Genomic DNA, 20494 nt, shown 5'->3' on the forward strand with positions numbered 1-20494 from the left:
CAAAGTGAAAAACGTATCGTGGTGCCCACCTGGGGAGCAAAGTCCTGTGTGTCAGCTAAGACCACCTGTAGGGAACAGAAAACCAGAACAAGGACCTCTGACAGTGAAAGCACAGTCTGGGCTGGGGTACTAAGGCAAAGGCAGGGGAACTCTGAGCACAAACAAACCCCTCAGTTTGTCTTCTAAACTGGAATGGGGTGCACACATCCTGTGCTGCAGGAACCACCCCATGTTTGGCAGGGGTGGAGCCCAGCCCCTCTCATGTGAGGCAGGGCTGTTTATGCTCCATGCTGGGCAAGCAGGACAGACTGGTATTTTGCCATCCCTCCCAAAACCAAGGACAACACTGAGGCATCCCAGCCTTGATTTAACCCCCACCCCATGGTTCTTCCCCAGAGGGAAGACGCAGGCAAAGTCTGGGCACTGCAATAATGACAGCCACAGCATAGAAATATTCTTAATATAATTAGGTGCAGGGCCTCCCCCCTCCCAACCACACGTACAAATGAGCAGGGGGCAAATTCCCCCCGCCCAGCCAGCCTCTGCTGCAGGCACAGGGCGGCCTCCCCGCTGCGGGGCACAAGCACCCACGGGGAAGGGCTGGGGAGGGGCTGGTAGCCCGGGGATGGGGCAGCCCGTGCTGGGGCAGTTTTGCCCAGGCTTCCCCTGCCCCACCACCACCTCCTGCAGCCAGCACTCCTGTTCCCTTTGAGGAGGGAGCATGCTGGGGGAAACAAAGATGCTGACACTGAGATGCGGCCACCAAATCTAGCTGAGGAGCGTCCCGAGTGGGTTAATTCTAGGTGGAGGGTTATTCTATGAGCCGTACTGCAGCAGGGCAGGGAGGATGAGGGGGCTTCTCCTTGTGGGGAAGAGCTGGTCCAGGCAAATCGTCCGCGGTCCTGGCCAGGTGCTCAGTAGTCTGCTGTGTATTCTGTACCATGCAGCCCTCGGCACAACAGGGTGAACTCCTTCACCATCTCCTTCACTCGCCGCTTGTTCACACGCTCTCTGCTAAGACGGAGGGGACAAACATGAAGCAGGAGGGCTGCACTGGGCCATGCAGCGGGGGTCATTCCTGTGGGAAATGTGGGGCACAGCTGCCAGAGCAAGTGGCACACAAACCTGAGGATCTGCTGGCTGAAGTTTTCCTTCTGCTCTGGAGTTACTCGGGCTGAGGGGAAACCATCCTGCTGCATGGCCTCCTTGATCCAGACACTCAGGAGGCTGAAGCAGTGCTTATTCAAGGCAAAGAGGATTTCTGCAAAGTGATCCATGAGGCTGCGGGAAGCCTGGCCACCGATGCCCTGCCACAGAGCAAACAATGTGCTGAGCCCACACTGTCACTCTCCCTGCTCCCACCTATGCCCCTGGCTCCACAGAGATGCTGCTCAGGAGTAGAGCGCAGTGCTGCCCAGGTAACCTGTGGTCCAGCGTCTCTCACCTCCAGCACTGCCTGCAGCAGTGCTTTGCCATTCTCATGCACGACCTGTCCCACCGGGGCGATCTCTCCACAGCGGGGCAGCAGCTCCGTCTGCAACACAGAGGCCAGGCTCTCTCAGAGCCAGCACAGGCTGTTGTGCCCAACGTCAGCCCCATTCCTGCCTTCCCCGCTCTCAGGACTCCACGATCGAATCATACTCACAAAAAAGCCACAGGATGCTTTGACTGTTGGGGCCTCGGGAAACTTGAGTGAAAGGACACCTGCAGGCAAATACCACTCAGGTTAGCAGCAGAAAAACCCCTGGCCATCCCAAATCAGCCCTGTTGCCCCCAGCCCTTGGCTGTTTCGCACTCAGGTCTACAGGAGGAGCAGGCTGGCTTCTCCTTAGAGTGATTTGGAGCACATGCCCATGCCCATGGTACTTACCACACTGAAACACTGCTTTGACATCCAGGTTGCTACACAGGAAGAGATCCGGTTTCCTTTTCAGAGCCTGCAAGGCACACAGACAGGCAGCATGAACCTGGCGCTGCAGAGGCAGCCAGGAAGCCTCCAAGGAACCAGGTGCCCCAGACAGCCTCTGCCTGGACACGCACTTACCTGAGCACACCCTCAGAAGAGGGCAGATTCACACAGTACAGCAGGAAACCATCACTGTACCCCTCCCCAAAAATATCATTCAAACAGCCAGGCAGTTTGCTACGCCCAGGATCCACCGACCTCAGGACCTGAGCATAGGTGCCACAGTGGTGTGCAAACACTCTGACACAGAGGGCTCCAACCATCAGAGCAGATCAGGCAGCAGCACCGCTCCCAGGACAAGGGCAGCCATGCAGGGCTCAGCAGAGACCAGCCACCCGTGTACTTTGCTTTTCTCCTGAAGATGCTGGCATCCCTGGGGTCACAGCAACTGATTCAACCAGTAGCCCCAGACTGCACCAGATGACAATGAGATGCCAACATTTCTTGGCAGTTCCTGAGCAGCAAGTCTGAGATCAAGAAAGCTTGGGGTTTTTTAATGCTACAGGGGATTTTTTAATTCCACCAGCCTCTGTGCGGGTTAGGCACTGCTGCTGGAGACACCCTGAGCTGTGGTCACCTTGTGCAATGACTTAGTCCCCCTGGTGCTGGCACTGAGCAGTTACTGGGTGGAAATGTTTCAGCCTGCACCCTCCACTCACTGGGAAGGGTTTCTGACCTGCCTCAGTGAACCCTGCTATATTAGGCACCCACATCCACACCCTGACCACCATACCCACTGCTGCAGAAAAGCACTGGGAATGGCAGCCATGCCTCCTGCCCTGCTGTCACTGCAATACCAGGGACAGCAGCCATAGCACTGGGGCAGCCCTGCTGTGTGCCTGGAGCTCAGAGGGCAGCATACCAGGGCAGGCAGCCCTTGGGCTGAGCTCTGTGTGGGGCCACTGCTGCCCTCTGAGCCTCCTCCCAAGGATAAAAGCAGGGATAGCTCTTAGTCAACAGCACCCAGGACACATAGCCATTTGCCCCCGTGGTCTCTACTTGGTGCAAAACAGACTTAATTCCCACCCTGTCTTCTCCAGGGAAAGTCCAGAGCCATCTGCCCAGTGCAGATGGTGGAAAACAAGAAGCTGAGGAGCAGGTTTCAGAGTTACCCCACCTCCTTTCTGACCTTTTCTATCACACACTGCAAAAGAGGATTCAGTTTTGGTCACTGAAGATGATGTTGCACCAGGTGGAGATGGCACAATTGCAGGGACCTGCTCCCTGCTGGATACAAGCATAGAGCTTCATGGGAGGACCAGGGGCCATGTTATACCTGTGTGTGTATATACAGGCTGTGCACCATTGCTCCTGATGCACTGGCACCAACATCAGAAGGTGAACTGCTGGCTGAGCAATGATTTAGCAACATATCTACTTGTCGAGGTTGCTGCTGTTCAGCTGGCCCCATACAGGACAAATGCTTGCAAGACATGCTATCGTTTTAGCCCAGGGAGACTACCTACTCCTGCTGGGGCCCTACTGTGAGCTCCACAGCAGGGACAGAGCCTTTCCCCCAGCAGCATGTTGCTCAGAGGCAGCTGCTCCTGTGATAACCACCCAGCTGCAAGTTCCTCTACCCTGCCCATTCATAGGTTTTAACCCGAGTCCTGCATGCTACAAGTGTTCCATTTGGCACAAGTCTTGCAATGTGCTCATGTTTCCACCTACCTGCCAGGTCCTTCTCCCAGCCAAACCAGAGCCACTGTAGGCAGAGCCCCCCAAGTCCTCCTGCAGATTCACTGCAGCATCTGCTCCTCACTCCATCAGTGCCATGGAGAAAAGCATGCCAGTATTGGGATAGCTCCTTCCCATAGGACACTTTGCAGAGTGCAAGCCTAATGTAGACTGGGGTACATACGCACATGTCTAATGTAAAGAGAGATGCTTTTTACCCCCACAAGATGCCAGGCCCTGTGGAGCTTTTCCCATAAGAAAGCAGCACCAGAAAGGTCCCAGCTACTCCTTCCTAATACCAGGTACGTCCAGCTGCTCTTTCCTTAGCACCAGGAACCCTGCTCAGCTCTAGAACCTCTTTTTACCGGCCCATTTTCCCTGTCTCCTGCCAGAACACCTCTGCTCACATGGGGGTGGGTCTTTAAATGCTTTCAAACATTTCCCCCCCCACATGCTCTGCAGGAGCAGCCACTGCAGAGATAGGCACTTGCTCTCCAAGATGAACTGTCCTGCAGGACAGCATAGAGGGGACACTGGGTTCTTCTCCACAGCAGCTCAGAGACCACCAGAGCAGGCTCTTTTGTGCCCGCTTCTTCATAGGCAGACAGGCATGGAAGGTACACCAACTCCTTCAGCAGACAGCGGGCAGTGGGGACTGCATCACCAGTTCCTGCAGCTCTCTAGAACCCACAGCCTCAGTGTCTGGTACCCAGTCTCTTCCCAGTCCCCACACCTGGCAGAGCAGAGCCTATTGCTTTGAGAAGGGCACATAAGGCTGGCCAGGAAGAGGCAGTGAGCCTCAGCAAGGGGGTGCTGAACCCATGTCCTCCATGGGGTTCTCTGAGTGGCTGGAGCACATGAGGTGGAGAGCTCAACGACTGCCACATGCAGCCTGGACCAGACCATGAAGGGAGGGAGGTGGGGATGAAGCTGGCTGTGCTTGGCCAGGCCCAGATCACAGGAGGTCAATCCTGCATCTTGTGCCTGGTGAGGCCCTGTGCACCCAGACTACCCCAAGGATGTGTCAGGGGAAGTGACCAAAACGCTCCCAAGGTCTGTGCAAGTGAGAAAGCCTGCTGGGGTGGGGCGATGAGGTGGAACGGCAGGCTGGAGAGTCCCAAAATCCTACCTGCAGCCTGGAGCTCATATATATCCACTGTTTCCCCAAGTTCAGAACCTGCCTGGATTTGCCAGTGCAGACCTGGGTGCAAGCCCCAAGCACCACGGCCATGTGGTCCTGGGCAAAGGCAGTTCAGCTGCATGGGTAGAAGCGAGTCCCACACTCTCCAGGTGGGATGCTCACCTCGGGCACTGCAGCAGTGATGCTCTGCACTAATTGCAGCATGCAGCAGAGGAAGGAGAGAGCAGGGGACAACGGGATGCTGGCACTGCTCTGTGCAGCCTTATGGCAGACTGGTTATTTTATCTTTAGCTTTGAATAGTAAAACAACTTTGACATTTGGTTTAAGCCAGCAGCTCCCATGATCACCCAGCCGTCATCAAGAGTGGATTGCCAATTAACACTGTTGCAAAAGGATAAGCTGCAACAACTGGGCAGTTCCTTGAACTGCAACCAAGCCCAAAAATAAAGTCAGCAGGAATCCTGTGACAGAGGGAGATGGTTCCCTGTGTACTGGCGACAGAGAGCTGATATGCAGGCTTTATGAGCTCCTCCTGAGTTATCAGATGGCAGGACAGTACTTGCTGGCAGAGTGGGGAAGAAATAGTGCCTGCAAGGAGGAACCAGACAAAACTTGAAACAGGGAAGATATTTCCACCAAGGTGATCAACCACAAAAACAGATGGTCAAGGAAATGGGAAAGTCCCCACCTTGACACACTCTAGTGTCCAAATTCACTGCTGCTCTGGAAGATGCATTACTTTGCCAAGTGGTCTGCAGACAGAGCAGGCTGGGTAAAAACACAGCTCTTGCCACACAAAAATCTGGTCTGAAGAGATCTGCAGTTCCCTCTGAGTTTAATCCTCTGATCTACAAATCCTCAACAGCATCACTGCAGTGCATGGTCCTCTGGAAGAGGAAGAGGACAGGTTGGACCCATCTCTGCCATCAGAGAGCCCTCAAAGTCCTGAGAGCAAGGAGTCAATCAGGGATGCTAAGGCAAATTCTTGATGGGTTTTAAAGCACCTCACTAGATCATCAGTCTGTGAGAAAGGGTCAGGCCAAGGAAGAGGAAACCTTAAGTTCTGTGTGTGAAGAGAGAAGACAGGGATGGGATCTTTTGGTCTCCATGGGGTTTCAGGAATACAAAGCCCAGGAAAACAACAGGTCTTGAGTGGGTGGTGTCAGGCTGACAGCATGATGTCAGATGTCTCACAGTGATCCAAGACGAAGAAGACACAGAGGTAGGAGCCTCTGAGCTGCTCCTGCAGGAGTGCCTCTGAAGGATATCTGGAGATCCACACATGAAACAGGGCCAGCTGCCAGCACATTGCCCCAGCATTGCCTGCAGATCCTGCCCACAAGGACAGCATGTAACCGATTCCCAGTACCCTGGATGGGTGGTGTTTGGTCTCACAGTACGCCCCACTGAAGTGCAGCATGGTTGCTCCAAGAAAGCACAGATATTCTGTGTCCAGACACAGAGAAGAAACCCAAGCCAGAGAAGTCCGTATTTTCCAAAGAAACAACAAGTAGCCTTGGGAGCATCTTTTGGAGTCACCTAATGCCTTACATCCTGGCAGGATCACTTATACCTACCCTCCAAGAGCAATGGGCTTCTTGGGTCCTTTCAAGAACTCCATGCAACAGCTCCCTGTGTGATTTCCAGTGCTTCCCTGCCCTCTCAGGAAGACTTGCTCCTGCCAGACCTGGATCCTTTACCATAATTTCCTCCTGTTACTGATTGTCCCACTCAAGGAGAACAGAAAAGGGTTTTTTACCTACAATTAGGACATTACCTTTTACACATTCTAAGACTCATGCAGCTCTGCAGGCTCTCCTCAGCTTTTCCTCCCCACTATGTGTACAAGGTAGCCATCTTCCCAGATGCTTTTCTCTGTGGTTTCTGATATAAATCTACGGAAATGTTGTGCCCCAAACTAGGAACAGTGTTCAAATGGAGGTACTGCTAGCAGTGAGGACACCACCAAGAACCTCATACACAGACCCCATTTACCACCCTCCCATCATGTTCAAAACCCTTGTTAAAAGGTCACAGCTTCCAAAACCAAAACCAGAGCATAGGTCTGATAGCCTTGATTATGTTACATCTTTCAAGATGAAAAGCAGGGAAGAAAAGGCTGCAGTATGGCTTTGGGATGCAATGGGTCTCAGCAGGCTCTGGGCATCAGGGTGAGAACTGTGAGGAGAAGACCTTGCCTGGGGGAGGTCAGATGCAGCCCTCTTGCTCACTCCAACCCTCAAGACCCATGGGAGGATCAGAGGGGTCTGACAGCTTAGCACCAGGACATCCCAGGTACCCTCCCAGGCTGTCAGCAAGGGTAGGATGGCCACAGCTCTGGGAGGAGCCTGGGTGAGTGTTCCTGCACAGCCACTGGTCCAGCATGTGTGGTTAGAGATCTCCCCATTACAGAAACAAAGCAGAAAGCAACTCTGCCATGCCCCTCCTCACCACAGACCCACCCTGTGGGTAGGTGGGCAGGGAACATGTCTCTGACAGAGACACTGAGTACATGAAGGACATCAGGGCTGCTCCCTTAAGGCCACGGGGGGCTGAAGAGCACACTGGGCAGGTGTATATACACACACAGCATAGCACTGGCCCTGCCTGCCCACCGCCAGCACTGACACAAGTGCCAGCCCACAGCCCCTGCCACGTCAACGCAAACTGTCCCCATGTGCTGCTGAGTCAGCAGCTCCTGCACAGGAACTGCCACCACCCGGAGAGGCTGCTGGGGCAGGAGGCAGTGTGGCACTTGACAGATCCAGATGCCATCAGAAAGCACATTGCCCAGAGCCAAACCCTGGCAGCTGCCTGCTCCTAAGGGCAGGGGCTTCCTCCTACTGGCCACTGTGCAGGGCAGCCACCTCAGCCTGTGTGCACTCCAGAGGACCCATCAGAGGACAGGTAAATGGGTTGGAAAACGTCCACTTAATGCTCTAATTTGTCTGTCCCCCAAGGGTGACTGCAGCAGCAGCACCAAGCGCCCCATGTCAGCTTCAGCCCAGCAAGGGGGTGGGAGCTGGAGCTGCCCTGTAGAGGAGGGCACTGCCCTGGGGATGGTGTGAACCCACAACTAAAGGAGAATGTTTTGTTTTCAACTTCCACGGAAACAGATGGAGAAACTCGATATTCAACTAAAAGGAAAAAAAAAAACGTTGTCAACAGAAAGCTAAAAATAGGTTTAAATTGAATTAAAAAGAGAAAGAGAGAGAACAGAAAGTGAATGAATAAGAAACTAAAACACACCTGTGCCAGGAGTTGCATAAATGAATCAACAATATCAGGATGATCCCTGGGCCCTAAAATATAATAAAGATGTAACTTAAGAGAAAAATCATACAAACAGCAACTCAACATCATATAGTTATGTGATACAGAAAGAATTTACAAGTGAAAACAGGAGTGTAAGGGAGGAGGGGTGTGTGGGGAAGGGGATGGGCAACATGAGCAGCTTGAAGCAAGTTAAAGAAACAAAACATACAAAAAATCATGAAACTTGGAGAACCCAAGAACAGAAAGAAACTGCAAAGGAAAGGGTCTAAAGCCCCAGGGTCTCCAGCTAGCACCTGAGTGCTGCAGAGCCAAGGAGGATATCTTCATTTCCTTGGGAGGAAGAGAACGAGGAGCAGGGGCTAGCTGACCACCATCTCCACAAGGAGAATTATAGCTTTTGCATTGTGGGGACTGAGCAGGTGTCTTCAGAGCACTGTTTGGTCCTGGAAGGTAACTGTAAGTGAACGACAACACCTCAGCAAATGCTTGACAGGCCTGGCTGGGCTCAGGCGTGCACATGCTTGTCACCAGCGTCAGCTGCTCAGGAGACCCTGGCACAGACACCTTCCCACCCCATTCCCAGATGCTCTCCAGGACAGTGAATCCAGGACCCTTCTGGAGCTCTCCTCCAGCATCCTCATGGGAGAGAGCAGCTCAGTGCCCAGAGATCTCTGTGCCAGCACCACTCACCCTACCTTGGGATCTGACTGTGCACACTGGTAGGCTCAGGGCATGACCCCCTTCTTCTGCCACACGTGGGCTCAGCAGAAGGGGCTTGCCCTGCTCAGAGGTGGCCCCCCACCCAAGGGGACAGTCCTGGGCACACACCAAGCTGAACAGCCGCTTGCCTGAGCAAAGCTTGCATCCAAGTGTTGGCACAGCTCGGGCTCTGTCCCCTCCCTTTTCCTCCTGCAGACGTGCCTGTTGCTGCCTGGAGGCATCACCAGCTCCCCAGCACCGAGGAAAAAGGTTTCCAGCATAGACACATCCACATGCCACTGGCACGAGCGAATACCCGAGGAAGCCTGGCCTGCTGGTCACTGACCCCAGTGACACCTCAGCACAGTGCAATTTGCTCGGACCGTGGCGTGATGAAGAAGCGGGGCTCCTCATGTCTCCCCCCACCTCTCTAGAGAGCTCTGAACCTTGAGCTGGGGGACAGCATCACCCTGCCTGGCATCCAGCTGTGAGCAAAGGATAAGACCCCTCGGGGGCCACATGTGGTAATGCTGAAGGACCAGATTCAGCAGCTCCAGTGTACATTTGTCTCTGTCAGAGGGCAGGTCACCAAGATGCTGAGGGGAGCCATGGTGCAAAGGAGCCTGTTCTAACCCCATTTGCTTTTTGTAGGGTGGGCAGTGAGCCAAAGAGGGGCCTCTGCCCTGCAGGAGAACACCAGCATCCTCAGCATCACAGCAGGGACTCGCTGGCCACCAGTGACTCTAAAATAGTAATTTCCCAGCTGTTCACACACACATTCTCCTGCTCGTATGAGGGCTTGATTTCAGGCCACTACAAGCAGCAGTGGCCCCTGGAGAAGCCCCGAGATCTTCCTGGGCATAGCCTCCCTGTCAAGCTGGACTGCAGTTCCAGTTTGAGCCTTGCTGCATGTGATATCCAGCCTGGGCTGCTGTAACAGTACAGAAGCCCAGAGCACCCAGGGGTTTCCTGCTTCTGCTGCCTGCAGGGAAGGTACCCACCTTCCAGGGATTGGGATGAATCCAAGAAACTGAGATGGCCCCAATTAGCTGAGCTAGGAGTGAGAACAGCCATTCCTGGTAAGACGCCTCCAGACTCCACGCATGCAAAAGCCTGACAACAGCCCCAGTGCGAAGACAGGCTAATCCTACGTACCTTGCTGGAACAGGGTCAGTGTGACTGAGGTAACGAGCAAGAAGAGGGCCTTGATGGGAGGGAAGTGGGCAGGCTCATGGGCAAAGATGTGAACCAGCTGCAAAAGAGAGAGAAGGATCAAAGCTTCTGCTGGCCTTGCACACCCCCAGCCCCCCAAGCACAGTTCCATACCTGCCGGGTGAGTTCAATGGCAGAGACCTGGGGTATGGTGCTGTACATCTGCCCCAGCATCTCACACAGCTGAGGCACCATGGGGGCAAAATCATCCAGGAGGGTCTTCACAGACTTCTCAAATATGGCACAGACAGACTGTGGGAAAAGAGGGACTGCATGAGCAATGGGCATCAGGAGACCTCAGCCACGGCTTAATGGATGGGTCCCAGGCAAGTGAAGAGATGGCAACGGGGATAGGGACCAGCCAGGCAAAGGGCTCAGACCTGCTCTGGTACTGGTGGCCTGCCCTGCAGCACAGGATGCTCTCAGTGATCAGGAAACTCCCTTCCCACCACAGCAGGAAGGCTCCCCAAGGGCCAGGGAGAAATGGCTGGTGGGACTTTGCACATGGGCATTACTGGACTGAACAAACTGGACAAGCACCAGGTGATACAGGTACAGTTCAGAACAGAGCTGTTCTCTTAGGGAACACAGGTTGGGTAGATCCCATCTCCCTGCTCGTGGCAGGACGTCAGCTACTGGAGAGAAGCAGAGCTGATAGAGGAACAAGACAGACAAGAATGACTTGATGCTGCTGGTGACAGCAAGCAGCACTGGTCTAGAAAACCCAGCAAAACATCCCTCTCACAGGCTATCATCCAGAGTTTGTCCTTTGCTGTCCCCTACTCAGGTCAGCAAGGACAGGCAGAGCTGCAGGCAGTATACAGATGAAGCCTGGTTACCTCTACCACCTGGGCATCATTCAGCCACTTGCTGAGAACCTTCTGTATGAGCTGGAAGACTTGCTGCAGAACCACCACCACCTGTAAGGAATGAGAGACACTGAAGAGAATGGGCCCCCATGGTACTGGGAAGGGGAGATTCAAGACTAAGCGTGGCCTGGACTTAAACCTTCAGGCACCACCCCTCTCCAAAGCTGGAAAGATTTTTTTCTGAAGCAGCCTGGCACAGCTCACAGTTGGCAGGTAGCACACAGGCCATCCTCCAGAGCAGCACCTAGCCAAGAGGTATCCAAGAGGCAAGTCACCTCTGTCCACCTCAGGAGTGGTGGGATGAGCTGAAGGAGCTATTTTAGCTGGAATAGACTAGCACTACCATCTTGCTGGCACACGTTGCATTCCCCATTAACCCCCCTCTCCTGCAGTGAGTTGCGAGGCTTTGCCCAGTCTGCGGCAGAGAACATGGAGCTGTCACTCTACTCACTGGGTTGGGTCCTTGCTGCACTGGCAGTTTCTTGACCTCGGTGCTTTCATGGTCATCATCATGGTGGCTGATGTCTAGGGTGGTGAAGAGGTTGGAAAGCAGGCCCAGGATGTGGATGATGGCCAGTCTGTTGGAGGGATTGGGCTGCCAGGGAAAATAAAGCCGAAGTGTGACACAGACTGCACTACTCAATCACGGTCATGTCTTTGGGATGTTAAGGAACTAGAACTGCAGAGGCAAAGTGCCAGAGAGAGGTTCCCTGCACTGCACTTTCCCTTGAGCCCATGTTTAAGAGTGCTGCATCAGCACAGCAGCCCCAGAGCTACAGCCAGCAGAAGAAAGCACTTCTGGATGGAGGCAGCACACAGGCACTCACCGTTTCATCAGCCAGCTTTTCCAGCTGCTGGATGTAGGGGGTGATCAGGGAGTGCAGGTTCTTCAGGATCTCCTCCACTTGCAGCGCAGAAAGCAGGAAACCAAGAGCCTGCATCAGCCACATGCACTGGCTTGTCTGGGACAGAGAAGACACAACAGAGCAGGTCACTGCCTAGCCCACAGCTAGCCAGGGTCCCAGCTGGGTGTGCTGCAGCTCCTGAGCTGCTCTATCTGGGTCCCTCTAAGTGCATCTCACTGCAGGAGAGGGGAATAGCTCCCTAACAGCTTCTGTTCCCAGGCAACAGCTCTGTCTTCAGCACACCTGGCCTCTTCCCAGCAACTGCCAAGGAAAGACCAGTTGATGTCCAGAGATCTCTATGCTGGCATCACTCACCCTAACTTGACACACCATCCTTTGCACAGCCTGTCTCAGCCACCCTGTCCTAGTCACAAGCAAGGCTGGGGCTCAGTTCCTACACTTATCTCCCTTCTTCTTCCTGAAAACATGCCTGTCATCTTGAGATCCTTGGGTTTGGAGAGACTGGGAACTGCTAGAGTTAAGCCTCGTCCTTCCTCTCTAGGGGCCATACCCTCCCGGCACAACCCCAGCCCGTGTGGGTGAAGTGAAGCCCAGCAGCCCAGCGAGGGGCAGCCAGCAGGTTCTCCTGATCCTGCACACCACGGATGCAGTGCTGAGCTCTCCTCTGGGGACAGCTTTGTGTCCTCAGCTGAGCATGACTAAGAGGGCATGGGGGGCAAGGAGAATCAGCAGAGGTGTGAGTCAGCCTCTCTTACCTTGTGAATCTGCTTCATCAACACCTCCTGTCAAAGGGAAAGGGAGAGGAAAAGAGGAGGGTGAGTGTTGCAGAAAGGCTTTTCCCTTCCAGGAGGCAGGATTGACAACAGGAGGTAGAACTGACACGGGAGGTGGAAACAACTAACACCAGTGTGGGCACAGACAAACATCATGTGCTCCCCACAACCTGCCACAGGCAAGAACTAAAATTCTTGTCCCCTGAGCCAGGCCACTCAGCCACCCAGCAAGGGGAGCTCCTGGCTTGGATGGGCTCTGCAGCAGGATTGCTCAAGGAGTCAACCTCAGCTAGGGTTTCTTTATTCCTCATTCCAGTGACAGTGTTCCCCAGGCTTTAAAAGCAGAGGTGCTTTTAAGAGCCCTTCACCTCTCTGTTCCCATGTACATCCTGGCAGCTTGCCCAAGTCCAGCCCTTCTCCTAGTGCCTCAGGACTCTGAGCCTCACCTGCCTCAAATCTTGAGAGTCAAGAAGGAGCATAGGAAAGGTTGCTCCAGCACTGCAGGGATCAGCTCAGTCTCCATGGAGAGGCTTGAACACCAGGGCACTGCCCTCCAAGATACCCAGCAGTGGCACTGTCAGTGTGGCAAGTGCTCAGCTGGCAGGCTGCTGTCCCAACAAGGCAAACAAAACCCTGGGGGAAGGACAGGCACCCACGTGCAACCCCAGCAGAGCCCTTGGCAGTTGTGTCTGTCACTGGCTGCCATTTCTGCATTCGCAGGACACACAGCCTGCCACATGCGTTTACCAGCCTGCAAACAAAACTGACAAGAAATTTCTTGTGCCAAGCAAGATACCCCGAGCTGCTCCTTTGTCTCCCTGCCCTGATCCTTACAGAGGAAAAAGTGTGCACAGAGCACATCCCAGGTCACCACCACACGTCCACCTGCATCCAGCTCGTACCTGTGACACAGCGACAATGTTGGCAGCATAAGGTGGCAGGTCGTACTTGCACTCTCGGCAGATCTTTTTCAGGGTGGAGACACTGGAGATGGAGAGCTCAGGGTTGCCCAAGGCTTGGAGCACCAGCGGTAACACATTGTTAATCATGACAGGGTGATCAGCCAGCCACTCAGACAGGGACCCTGCATACACAGATGGGGTCAGACTGCAGGACTGCACCACAGGTTCTTGCTCTCTGCATTCTGAGATGCCCAGCTTTGCTTTTCACCACTACTATTGCTGGGCAGATGTGGTCTCAGGGGGGCTGTCCCAGCCCAGCCCACTCACCGATAGTGAACATGACGGTGTCAGCAAGTTGCACGTTGCTGATGCTGATCCGGGGAATGAGGCCGATCAGTCCTGGCACCACATCGGAGTAGTTTACATCAATGGTCTCAGCAATGGACTGGAAGCCGTAGAGCAAGGCCTCCGTGTGCTGCCAGGGTGGGAGAGGCACTGTCAGAGCCACGCACTGACCCCTGATGCCCAACAGCACCCCAGCTCCAGGCACCAGCTCAGCACCCCCAAAGTAGCTAAAGAGGCAGCACTAAGGACAGGGAGGCAGAAGACCTATTCCTCTCCACAGCAGACTCCAGAGAGCCTGTATTGTGCTGGCAAGGTGCTCACGCTCCTCATGCTGTCATGTCCCTTTGCTTTCCATGCCCCATTGAGGGTGAGGACAGGTCCCTGAGGGCTGTCAGCCTGGCACCTGGGTCCCCTTGCTCACCTGCCACGTGGATGGCTGCTCCGTGTTGGTCAGGAGACGTCCCAGTTTGTCATAGAGGCTGCTCAGGAGCTCAGCACCCAGCATCTCGTACACATACATCAGCGTGTCAGAGATGTCCACCCTGCAGAGAACATGGGTGTCTCCAAATGCTGTCCCCAACCCATGCAGAAAGCTCCATGTGTGGACACATCACTTTCTCTCCAGGGCACAGACAACTGCTCATACGAGCACACTGTCCCAAACAATGGAGTGATCCTATGGCCTCTTGGGCAAGATAACTGGTGCTGTGCCAAAATTTTGCCAAATGAGCCAAACCAGCTAATTTTCACATTACCACCACTGCTTGATGGAAGACATCTCCTCTGTGCCCCTCCTTGGCTCATCATACAGCACTCAAGTCTCCAGGGTGGCAGAATGCTGCCCTTGCATCCTCCCCTGCCTGACAAGCAAGTCCAAATCTCTCACTTGTACCTGTATATCCGAAACTGCTCCTTCTCATCCGAAGACCAGAAGCCATACTCCTCATCGGAGGGGAACTGGGCTTTGTGCAGCAGCACGTCCACCAGCTGGAAGTAGACAGGCCTGTAGACCTGCTGGTACACCGCCTGCTTGTCTGGCTCAAAGGACAGGATATCATCCTGGAGGCAGGAGGAGGAATAAATACATCAGGTGTTGCAGGGAAAGGAAAATAGAGCTAATACGCTTGCTACACAGGGGACCCAGGCACATCTCTGAGGGCCGGTGGGACCTGTCACACCTTGGAAGGCTGCATTTCCAGTTCCCTAAGGTTCACTTGATGCTGTGCCCCTTCTGCAGTGGCAGCATTATCTGGAGGCAAAATGCCAGAAGCCCCAGAAGCTGGGTGGACCCTCAGACAGCATCATTATAGGGGGTGGCCGTGTCCTGCCATGTCCTATACTTGGGAGCACACCTACACCTGGAGCATGTGTGCCTCAGACGGCTGTGAGAGAGCTGACTGAGCTCAGTGCCCTCCTGCATGCACCTGTAACCTCAGACCCATCTGGAGGAGCAGCAAGAGGTGGTGGAAGTCTCAGCATGGCCTTATGCAAGAGAGGAGCTGCTGGCAAGGCACTGACTTTGCTCCCCTCCCTGCCCACGCTCAGCCACACCACATTGGATTGTGGAGGAATGGAGCTGAGGGATGAAAGGGAGCTAAAAATAGAGCAGAGTGTGGCAGGGCTGCTCTGCCAGTCCAGGGAACACTGACTCTGGGAGAGGGACCCAAACTGGGCAGCCACTAGAGCCATGCTCTCATTCCTGCCTGCTGCAGGCACACAGCAAGGAGCTAACAACCAGGTCTGCTGCTGGAAAGAAAAAAAATTAACATGAAGTTTTAATTGGTTTTGTTAATGAGACCCTTAAAGGAAGGCTTACACTTCTAAGGAGAACTGGTGGCAGAAAGAACCAGCCACAGTGTGAGCATTTCCTAGGTATGTGCCCTGTCATAGCTGCAAGTGCAGGGCAAGGAGTGAGGACATCAGAAATCCCTGGGACTAATTAAATCCTGGCCAGACCCCAGTCCCCATGAACTAGTGCCTCTGGCCCTGCTTGGAGGGCAGAGCCCAGGCAAGCTGCCACAATAGTCACCAACCTGCAGCGTGTACCAGAAGGTGAGGGTCAAGGAACTGGTGGTTTCATTGACGGGGTAGTGTCCAGGGATGCCAGTGCAGAACATGATCATGTTGACCAGGGCCAGAAAGCTCTGCCAGTGCTCCACCTGGTCCAGGAGGGCTCTGGGAAGCAGAGAACATAGTCAGAGTGGCATCTCTGCTGTGAGCCCAACTCCTCTGCCCTGACACATGTCACTGGGTGCAGGATGGGCCTTGGACAAAGCAGCATGTGAGGAACAGCAGGCTGCTCCAAGCTCACTCCCCGTCCGAGGGAGCATCCCCAGCACTCACCGGGAATGGTTCTCCCCCAAGGCCACAGCGATGCGGCAGATTCCGTGTGAAGTCTCCATGTCCCCGCTCTGGACTGCCTGGCGCAGCTGCTCTTGGAGCCCCAGCACGGGTGGGATGAGCTTGAGGAGGGTGTTCACATACCTGCAAGCACAGCCTGAATCAGTGCCAGGAATCACCTCCCTGGCATGGGCTGCCATGCCACCCATCCCTTGCGATGCTCTCCCTGGGCTCCTGCCCAGCTTTGCCTACTTGAAGGCTGCTTTGTGCAATGGGACGCATGCAGGAGCCCTTACTGATTACATGAACTCTCCTTGCAACTTGTGGCATTAGGACAAAAGCTGCAGCCCCGAGTGCTGCTGCAGTGGAGCATCTGCGAGTGAAGAGAAGTGCTGAGCCCATCAGCTCTGGGCAAACCCCCACTGCACCACAGTGTGGACCCCTGCCTCTACCCACCCACACCTGCCAGCAGGGCTGCCAGCACTTCCAACTTGCCACTGCCACCACCAGCTGTGAGTGCGTGGCTGTGAGTGCCACCACCAGCCTGCGCACAGCAACACTGATGTGGAGCAGAACAGCAACGAGGGCAGACCTGTGGGCTCTTCCCACCATGCTTGCAGCCCTCAGATTTGTACAGAGGCAGTCCAAGCTGCCAGTGGGAAACCATGTGACTCTCCAGCTTGGCACATCCAGACTGTGTGCCATGTCTGGGACAAACTGGGCAGCCACTGCTGGGGAGTCCCACCCAGGGACAACGCTGGCCCCTTGGCACATTCCAGGCTGCCACAGCCCGGTGCGGCACTGCTCTCCCACATCCCATCCCACACATCAGCCTCCCCTCCGCTGCCTGTAAGGAATGGTATCCAAGGCAACGAGGAGGAGGCAGCCAAGGTGAAAGGCAGCCCAGGGCCCCTGGAGAGAGGCCGTGCTGGAGGCTGATGAGCCGCCTGCCTTTTCCCTGCCATTTCCCTGCCCGCCCAGGCGTGTTATCTGCAGCCACAGCCTGTGCTCTCTGCCCGCCCCCTACACGCAGATGCGGGGCTAAGGATGCTTGGAGTGGGAGGCATACATGATTCCAGCTCTCCTGTGCCCATCCTGGGGAGGAGATGTGTGTGCGGACACCAGGACAGCCACACATCCACCGCGGAAAGGCAGGGTGGCTTTTGCTATGGATGATTTAGGAGAGAACAAAGCCATTGGTGCCACCAGTGCAGGGACAGAGTTGTGCTGGTAGTGGCAGCTTTCTCTCTGGGTCAGCAAGAGAAGACAGAGGAAACAAGGTGTCTACAATCCCAGCTGTTGTCCCAGCATTCCCTCTGTGCTGCTGGGGGTCACCCTCCTCTCCCCCTCTCCCCCAGAGAAAATCACACAGCAAAGTGTTTATTTTTGCATAAACCACTTCCATGCCTCTGATACCCTGTGAGTTATGCATGTTGCAGCATGGGAACAATGTGATGATGGAGACTTTGGAAATTCAATAGCTCCTCTCCCGGAGAACCGATGCTGCATGCAGGATAGGCCCAAGGGAGCCAGGGCAGTGCCCAGACAAAAAGCCATAAGGAACCTTCCACTGCTCCAGTGTAAAGCAAAGCCATCCTTCCTCCACAGCACTGGGTTCACATTACCCTAGGGAGGTTTTTATGGCTTTATGATTTTTATGACTTTTTCTGACAAGGATCCTGCTTCTGCTAGTTACCTTGAGATACTCACAGTGCCTGGACCTGAACTGATCCTCTGGAATCTCTGCACAGCTAACAGAGATAACCACCTGGATTTGCTTCCATGCTGCAATCCCATACTATTGAAGAATTCTAGAAAATGTTGGGTGAACCATGTCTCCTGAGCACCACCTTGCTCTGCTAACTGTGCTGTAGATATAAGGGCATCCTGGATGCAAGGGTCCCTAGTCAGGAGGGAAATGCTTCTTCTAAGTGAGTTGTTTTAACCAGTCACACAAGACCTGTAGTCAAGCCAGCCAGAGCTGAGCTTCTCTATTCCATATCCAGGAGCATGAAGATCTCTGGTCACTCTACCTGCTGCTTTCCAGCCCAAGGGACCAGCCGATGCTACATCCCTGACCAGGTGCAGAGCTTGGCCCAGGAGGTGCTGCCAGCCACCACTTCCCACTCCCTGCACCACTGTCAGGCAGAAGAAGACAAGCTCAGAAGAGCCCCTGGACGCCCAGCTTGTTTCCAGCAGCCAAAAACTGTGAATGCCTGTGAAAGAGTATGTGAACATGGCAGCCATATGGTGACTTTTGCCCATGCAGTTTTCCCTGCAGTGATTTGCCTCAGCTTTCCTGAGCAAGATTTGCTATCCCAGTATTTAGGAGCTGAGCAAATTTTGCTTCCCTGAGTTTGTCTGGTCCCTTCTCAAAGTCCAGTGAACTGCAGCATTTGCAGCTCCCCCTGTGGGACCAGCACCTACTGTTGCTCTTCCCACAATGCCCTGCAAACTGCACCAGTGTGGAAGACAACCTGTAGAGAGGAGATACGGGCATATGGGACAATCTCATCCTTCCTGATCCAAAATCTGAACCACCTCTTGATGAGCTAATAACCCAACCTTATTAAAAACCTGTTTCTAATGAAGCGCTTGGAAAACTCTTTAAGTGAAGCTCCTCTTCAAAAATTCAGCACCAAGTACCAAGACCAGAAAGAGACAGGCTGTACACCAGGCAATCCCATACAGATACCTGCAATCCCAACAGGTCCACCACTGTAGCAAGCCCCTGCTGTTCTCAGAGAGGAGACTCAGTGTCCAACATCCACGCTCTGTAACTCCCAACAGGGGCATACACCACAAGGAGGCCCCTACCCCACTTCAGTGCTACCCACTACAGGCAGGTCAAGTGCCACATGCCAGCTCTCCCCTTGCAGCACGTGCTGCCAAGCTCTCTGACCCATTTCGCTGAGGAGATAATCCTGAAATGAGATGGAAAATACAGCCCAAGACTCTCCTCTGCAAATGAGATGCAACAGTATCTCCATTCCTCCCCTCCCACAACTAGGGAGCTTCCCACCACCTTCAAGAGAAGAGGTGTGCTCAGAGATGCTCCAGTGCTAGCTCCTGACCCAGCCTCCAAGATTTCTTCTCAGGAATTCCATGTCCTAACAGAGGAGCAGCAACAAGACTCCGGCAACACCCAGCATATCCCCTTCCCTGGGATCACAGGGCTGCCACCCACCTGGCAGGTACAGAGATCAAACACTTTGCACCTACACGTCTCTGGTGCATCATTTCTAGTAACACCTCAGAGGCAGGAAACCACTCACTGCTCCTTGCAAGCAGAGAAATGGGAGCTGCCAGCACAAGTGACTTACCCCAGAGTGAGGCAGCGTCAGGACCACGTGGTCACTACCCATGAGCTCACACCTGCCCTCCACCTGGACACAGGTGCTGCGGCAGGAGAGCTGCCTTGCAAGGTAGCGCTCCCCTGGGAAGATGATCCACAAACTATCTAACCCTCAAAGTCAGAAGCCAAGTTCAGGAGCCACTGAGACTTTTGCTGGTGGCAGAAGCAGACCTGCATGATCACCTCTGCAGACACGTCAGTGAAGACAGCTGGGAGGGAGTGAGAGGGAAAAGCACTCTGGGAGCCCATGGCAAAGTGGTGAGTCGAGTCCTGAGACTAACCTTCTCATGGAGGAATACCCTAATAAACTCTGGAGTGGACCATGCCAACAGCCCAGTGCCAAGAATGCTGTGAGCCTGCAGCCAAGGGCCCTGTGGAAACAGAGGCGAGAGACCGCGGAGGAAGAGAGCAGCTGAAAAGCAGCAGGGATCTCCCAGACTATCAAGATAAGAGACAGAAAGGTCAGGAGACTCCCTGGGGGCTCTGGGAAAGAGCTGGATCCACTTTGGCTGAGTGACAAAGCCAGAGGGCTGAGACAGCTGGCACTAGGGGAAGCAGGAGGAAGAACACATTATAGTGGCCACAAGAAGCAAAGGGGAGGAGAGTGCCCACCAGGGCTGAGAAGCAGCCGACACCACACACTGCCTGGCAGGGCATCCCTGTGACAATGCCACCGTTGTCCCCACACCCTGGGGCAGGAGCTGCACCAGGCTCACACACTGGGTAGCCTTTCAGGCCAGCTGCCTGCCCTGTCCTGGCCACTGTCCACATGCCTACAGACAGCAGGGTGCTCTGCACGGCTGATGATGCCTCCAGGAAGAAGGATGGAGAGCAAGCACTGAAGATTCTATAAGGGAGCAGCCAGCATGGTAGGTCTGAATGGAGCCAAAAGCTGCATGGCAGGGTCAGCACAGAAGCAGAGAGGAAACCCCACTGTCAGTCACACTCGTCTTCACAATTCACTTTGAATGCTCAGCAGAAAACTCAGCCTTTTAATGCAATCAAAGAGCAGCACTGCTCTTTCTGCACAAAGGTATGGAATCACAGCCAAGGGACTTCTGACACTCAAGGG

General features: G+C 54.3%; 1 protein-coding gene across 3 annotated transcripts in view; it reads right to left on the bottom strand.

The window, feature by feature from the left end:
- Positions 1-446: 446 nt before the first annotated feature.
- IPO13 (importin 13) overlaps positions 447-20494 on the bottom strand; it is a 31316-nt gene continuing 11268 nt past the window's right edge. For 2 of the 3 annotated variants that reach the window (XM_066325026.1, XM_066325028.1), the window contains exons 3-20: positions 16071-16211; positions 15761-15902; positions 14620-14786; positions 14149-14269; positions 13710-13857; positions 13383-13564; positions 12463-12489; positions 11669-11803; positions 11293-11436; positions 10812-10892; positions 10087-10224; positions 9916-10012; positions 8035-8087; positions 1871-1937; positions 1646-1704; positions 1445-1534; positions 1126-1307; positions 447-1014 (exon numbers count right to left, since the gene is read on the bottom strand). In XM_066325026.1, coding sequence (XP_066181123.1) covers positions 915-1014; positions 1126-1307; positions 1445-1534; positions 1646-1704; positions 1871-1937; positions 8035-8087; positions 9916-10012; positions 10087-10224; positions 10812-10892; positions 11293-11436; positions 11669-11803; positions 12463-12489; positions 13383-13564; positions 13710-13857; positions 14149-14269; positions 14620-14786; positions 15761-15902; positions 16071-16211 — 2074 coding nt within the window. In that variant the 3' untranslated portion in view covers positions 447-914. The remainder of the gene's footprint in view (positions 1015-1125; positions 1308-1444; positions 1535-1645; positions 1705-1870; positions 1938-8034; positions 8088-9915; positions 10013-10086; positions 10225-10811; positions 10893-11292; positions 11437-11668; positions 11804-12462; positions 12490-13382; positions 13565-13709; positions 13858-14148; positions 14270-14619; positions 14787-15760; positions 15903-16070; positions 16212-20494) is intronic. The other variant, XM_066325027.1, reaches the window with a different exon arrangement.

Source organism: Sylvia atricapilla, chromosome 9 (assembly GCF_009819655.1).
Source record: "Sylvia atricapilla isolate bSylAtr1 chromosome 9, bSylAtr1.pri, whole genome shotgun sequence".
NCBI lineage: Eukaryota > Metazoa > Chordata > Aves > Passeriformes > Sylviidae > Sylvia > Sylvia atricapilla.